We start from the raw sequence: 5,000 nt of genomic DNA, 5'->3' as shown, positions 1-5,000 counted from the left end.
TCCCCTCGCACCCTCACTCCTATCTCAAACCCTCTTCCAAAAGGGCTGGAATCGCCTCATATCCATGCCGGCAGAGAGTAACTTTCAGCACGCGGAATGTTGCAGTAATCTGTTACTTATACCTCCTCCCCCCCCCTCCACCCGACCCTCGTCATAATGTCATCCCTCCCTACCACAGCCTCACTTTGACCTCATTACCATCCCTCTACTAGAGAACTATCATGACTAACCTACCACCACCCTACTACAGACTTATCAGCCTACCACACTATCTCATAGCACTGTACACCATGACAGGCATAGTCCTGATACCTTCCTAGCATCACGGCTAGACCACCGCCCCCTTCCATAGCACCACCACAAACCATCTTCCTACCATCAAGCTACCACCCCCTACCATAACACCACGCTACCAGGCACTACCACTTCCAACCATCACAACCGCACTCCCACCCCTTCTTACCATAGCACCGCCAAAACCAGCACAGTGCTACCAGCCCTCCTACCCCCCCCCCCTAGCCCTCCCCAAGGCGGCGTAACCTGTCTGGTGACGACAGAAACCGCTTCTTGCTTGTCTCCACACAGACCGCATGGAGGAACTTACGCGGGGCCTCCGGGGTCCTACTGGCCGACCGGGAAGAGGCAGAACAGGGCGTCCCGGTTCCCCTGGAAAACCGGGCCCCCAAGGTACTCCCCCCCTCTGCATCTTGGTTACTAAAAAAAACGATAGACAATAGAAAAAACAACTCCGAAGCAATGGACAGACAGCCACTTACCCCTGAAGGACGTTAGGGATGTTCGTTTCAACCACTTGAAACACTTGGAGAAGTATTCCACAGGAAGTCAGTACCTGATTGGGATGTTTTCAAGGATCGTATGACAGATTTTGATGTATAGATTCGATTTAAAAAAAATACAAAATAAAAAAATAAATTCATTTATTTGTGGTTGTTTATAAATATTTCGGGATCGGATCGTCCTTTAGGGGTTCGAAACAGACGAGTAGGGGTTCGTCTTTTGTTTTTGTTTTTAATCGGCTGTTATTGCCTGCGTCTTGACTAATGCAACACTCCAAAACGGTGCAATGCTTTGGTGCTGCTGATCAACAGATCCGATTCGATGAACCTGTGCAATTTTAAAGGAAGAATGCATTGGAATTGCATATGTTCATCATCAAGGCTGTACTCGAGAGATGAATGAAGTCTCTGATAAGTTTAAATGATGACTTGATTTAATTTGATTTTTTTTTTTTTCGTGTATCTGTTAATTGGGAGCTCCAACGTTGCTGCACGGAACTGTACATAGCAATTGATTATATACTTTTCTCACAGGTGTAGTAGGCAAACTTTATAATTTCCTTGAATTAATGATTTACCATTGAGTAAAGTCAACCACAATTTTAACGTAAGATAAAAGCTGAGATTAATAAACATTATCCATAACTATAACATCCAGAAACCTCATCTTGCGACTTAGTAGCAAAAAAAGAGATGTGAGAGACCGTAGTCCCAATCAGTCGCACACGAATAGCAAGGGCCTAGGCCTCTGTAGCGCAGCCGCCCTTCGACGGGAGCGCATCTAACCTCTGCCGCCCACCGCAGGAAACCCCGGCTCCCCCGGCGAGACAGGCGCCAGGGGCTACTCCGGCTTCCCAGGCGCCGCTGGACCGCAGGGACCGGCGGGAGAGCGCGGTCCTCGAGGATACAAGGGCGAGCGGGGCATGATGGGCGAGGGCAGAGACGGCAAGATAGGGCCTCCAGGACCTCCAGGTGAGTGCCACGCCCCCGTCGCCGCCTTCGTCGCCGTCGCTCGAGCCAACACGGCGGGAAAGGCGGCGTTGGGAAGGACAGGTCTTGGGAACGGGGAGGGGAGGAAATCAAGTCCTAGGGCCGGGGAGGGATTGAAAGCAAATCCTTGAGGCGAGGAGGGAAAGGGGTGGGAACTAATCCTAGGAACGGGGAGAGCGTGAAAACAAGTCCTAGGAAGGAGAGGGGGGGGGGAACAACTCTCACTTACAAAAAATACACACACACACACACACACACACACACACACACACACACACACACACACACACACACACACACACAAAATAAAACACAAACACACACACGCACAGACACTAGCTTGCTCTTCAACCGCCTAGTTTCCTTCACTAAATAAAAAAATTCAGATAATGAAAACTCTCAAAATGTCATATGAGAATATTATTCAGAGATCAAAGAGAATTCACTTAGAGAATGAAAGGCATAGGAACAAAAAAAAACGCGAAGGAAATTGATGAAAAACATCCTTAAGGGGAAAAATACTGGGCGAAATAGGTACTCCGGAGTGGTACTTGTTTTTAATTGTTCATAGGAACAGCTTTAAGAGTCAGTCGCTGGTGATTCCCAAAACATCAAACCATATGACAAACGCAAACAAGGGGCCTCTTGATTGGAAACGTAAGAAATCAATAGAGAATAAAGGATAATCAAATAAGTGATTAACAGACTTAAATTTAGTACAAACAGGGCAACGGTTAAAATTATTTTGACCGATGCAAGAACAACAAAATAAAACAAACACAACCCAACTTCCTTCATCAAGGTTAATTTCAAACACCTAGAACAGGGTTTTTTTTTTTTTTTTTTTTTTTTTTTTTTTTTTTTTTTTTTTTTATAATACCCCAAGCTCATGTAGTCCTTTCTGTCGCACCATTTTCTTTGAGCCCCTCCCCCCCTCCCCTCTCCCACATCAACGCCTGTTTCGTAAATTCAAAATATTTTCTGTTTATTTTCCTTGCCTAATTTAGCTACCAAGGATTATCATGCCTTTTCTCAGGGCAACTTGCATTTCAATTTTCAGATTGTTTCCTTCTTCCTGTAAAGCTTATATCACTTGACCACGTATGTTATATTTATTGTAATTCGTGGTAAAGGCTAAGATTTACTCTAATGTAAAGGTAAATTGATTTTTAGAATGAACGAGCATTGACCGTAATAAATTGCGATGTTCAAGCGCGCGCGTGTGTGTGTGTGTGTGTGTGTGGGTGTGTGTGTGTGTGTGCGTGTGAGTGTGTGCGTGCGTGTGAGTGTGTGTGTGTGTGTGTGTGTGTGTGCGTGTGTGTGTGTGCATGCGTGTGTGTGTCTGTGTGCGTGTGTGTCTGTGTGCGTGCGTGTGTGTGTGTGTGCGTGCGTGCGTGTGTCTGTGTCTGTGTGCGTGCGTGCGTGTGTGTGTGTGTGTCTGTGTGTGTGTGCTTGCGTGCGTGCGTGCGCGCCTCCCTCTCCCACAGCGCCTCCTGTAACGCGTCTCTCCCGCAGGACAACCCGGGCCGCAAGGCGTGGGTCTCCCCGGCCGCATGGGAGAGCGCGGCTCGCCGGGCCAGCCTGGACCCCAGGGCGGGCGCGGCTCCCCCGGACCCCAAGGACCCCCGGGACACTGCGAGTACTGCAACCCGCAGCCGATCGTACCTCCGTACAACACCAAGGGCCCCTGAGCGCCCTGGTTCCCCGTCGGGCGCAGCCGGGACCCTGGCTCGCGTCCTTCCCGCTTTGTTGCTAGTGTTAGTTGACCCTCAGTCGATCCCTTTCTCTTTACGCATAGTTCTCCTTCCAATGACAGCTTTACTTATGTTGCCACACGAAAATGTATGCTACTGTAATTTGGAAAGAAACAATAAAATTTTCTTAGGTCTTGAAACATCTCTCAAACTTATGCTAAGTTAAGATTTTGGATTGATCTTAATTATTATATTTTTTTTTCATTGTCCCTGTGTAAGTTAGCTGTTAAGTGTCCTCGTTTCTTAATGACAATATCAACAAGTCTTGATAAGAATTAAAAAAAAAAACAAGAAACAGCTTCACAAAACAAGTCAGTTTCAGAATACTTCCATCACTATAGAGTGAAAATATATAAGATATATATATATATATGTATATATATATAAACCAAGACAACATATCACACTAATCGAGTTTATCAAGACAGTTCGTTACCTTGATAATGGGATACAAGTAGTCCCTGCTATCGTCACTGCCATTCCTTTTGTTCTTGTATTCTAAGGGTGATATGCAAAAAAGATAAGACAGATGAATGTGGGACTGCGCCATCATCAGGTCTGAGGAGCGCGCGAACCATCACGCCTCCATTAATTAAGACGAAAGATCATTCAAAACAAACCAACATACAAACACCATGACAAAACAACAATAACACCAATAAGTAATTTTATTCGGTGGCTCTTCCGCAATAAAGAAACTAAAAAAATAATCAAACACAACCCAATACACAAAACAAAAACAAAGACAACAAAACACCGCGGAAAAGAAGCGATCCAAAAAAAAGAGAGTAACCAAAGGACGATCTAATCCCTTATCGTATAGTCTCGCCCGACCTGATAGAGCAACGAAGCGCATTCAAGTCATCTGAAGGGAATCCCACGCTGTGTTCAAAATGGTGCTACTGCGGGTCTTGTGCCTCGTATCTTGAAACTGCCATCGTGTATATTCTGTGTTACTAACATTTCCCCTGTATATAAATTTTTTTGTATCTAAATTAATAAAGAGTTGGCCAACATATTATGCCCCATTTCATTGTCTCAACATCAGGGTCTGGCGTCAGCTCGTAGTTAACTATTATTGTTACGAAAGAACACTTTTGTTTATGGAAATCAGAATGGATATGATTTGGTTGTGGAGAGAGAGAGAGAGAGAGAGAGAGAGAGAGAGAGAGAGAGAGAGAGAGAGAGAGAGAGAGAGAGAGAGAGAGAGAGAGAGAGAGAGAGAGAGAGATAAACCGCTTAAGAGGATTAAGAAAGAAAGAGCGAGCGAGAGAGAGAGAGAGAGAGATAGAGTAAGTAGTATAGAAAGAGGCTGAGAGATAGACAAACCGAGTAAGATGAGAAAGAAAGAGAGAGAGAATGAGAAAAAGGAGAAAGAGAGAGAGAGAGAAAGAAGAGAAAAAAACGAGAGAAAAAGGAGAAAGAAAGTGAGCGAGACTGTAGCCACGTTATGGAAACT

The 5,000-nt window shown here is 45.3% G+C and overlaps 1 protein-coding gene across 1 annotated transcript in view; it reads left to right on the top strand.

Annotated features, from left to right (window-relative positions):
* LOC122246889 (uncharacterized) overlaps positions 1–4,560 on the top strand; it is a 78,804-nt gene extending 74,244 nt beyond the window's left edge. The window contains 2 exon segments of the mRNA XM_086534605.1: positions 1,602–1,769; positions 3,303–4,560. Coding sequence (XP_086390731.1) covers positions 1,602–1,769; positions 3,303–3,478 — 344 coding nt within the window. The 3' untranslated portion in view covers positions 3,479–4,560.
* The last annotated feature ends 440 nt before the right edge of the window (positions 4,561–5,000 follow it).

The sequence above is a fragment of the Penaeus japonicus genome, unplaced genomic scaffold (genome assembly GCF_977035675.1).
Source record: "Penaeus japonicus unplaced genomic scaffold, GWHDUDI00000001_assembly GWHDUDI00000041, whole genome shotgun sequence".
NCBI lineage: Eukaryota > Metazoa > Arthropoda > Malacostraca > Decapoda > Penaeidae > Penaeus > Penaeus japonicus.
The sequence above is the reverse complement of the archived record's forward strand: the minus strand, read 5'-3'. Positions and strand labels throughout refer to the sequence as shown.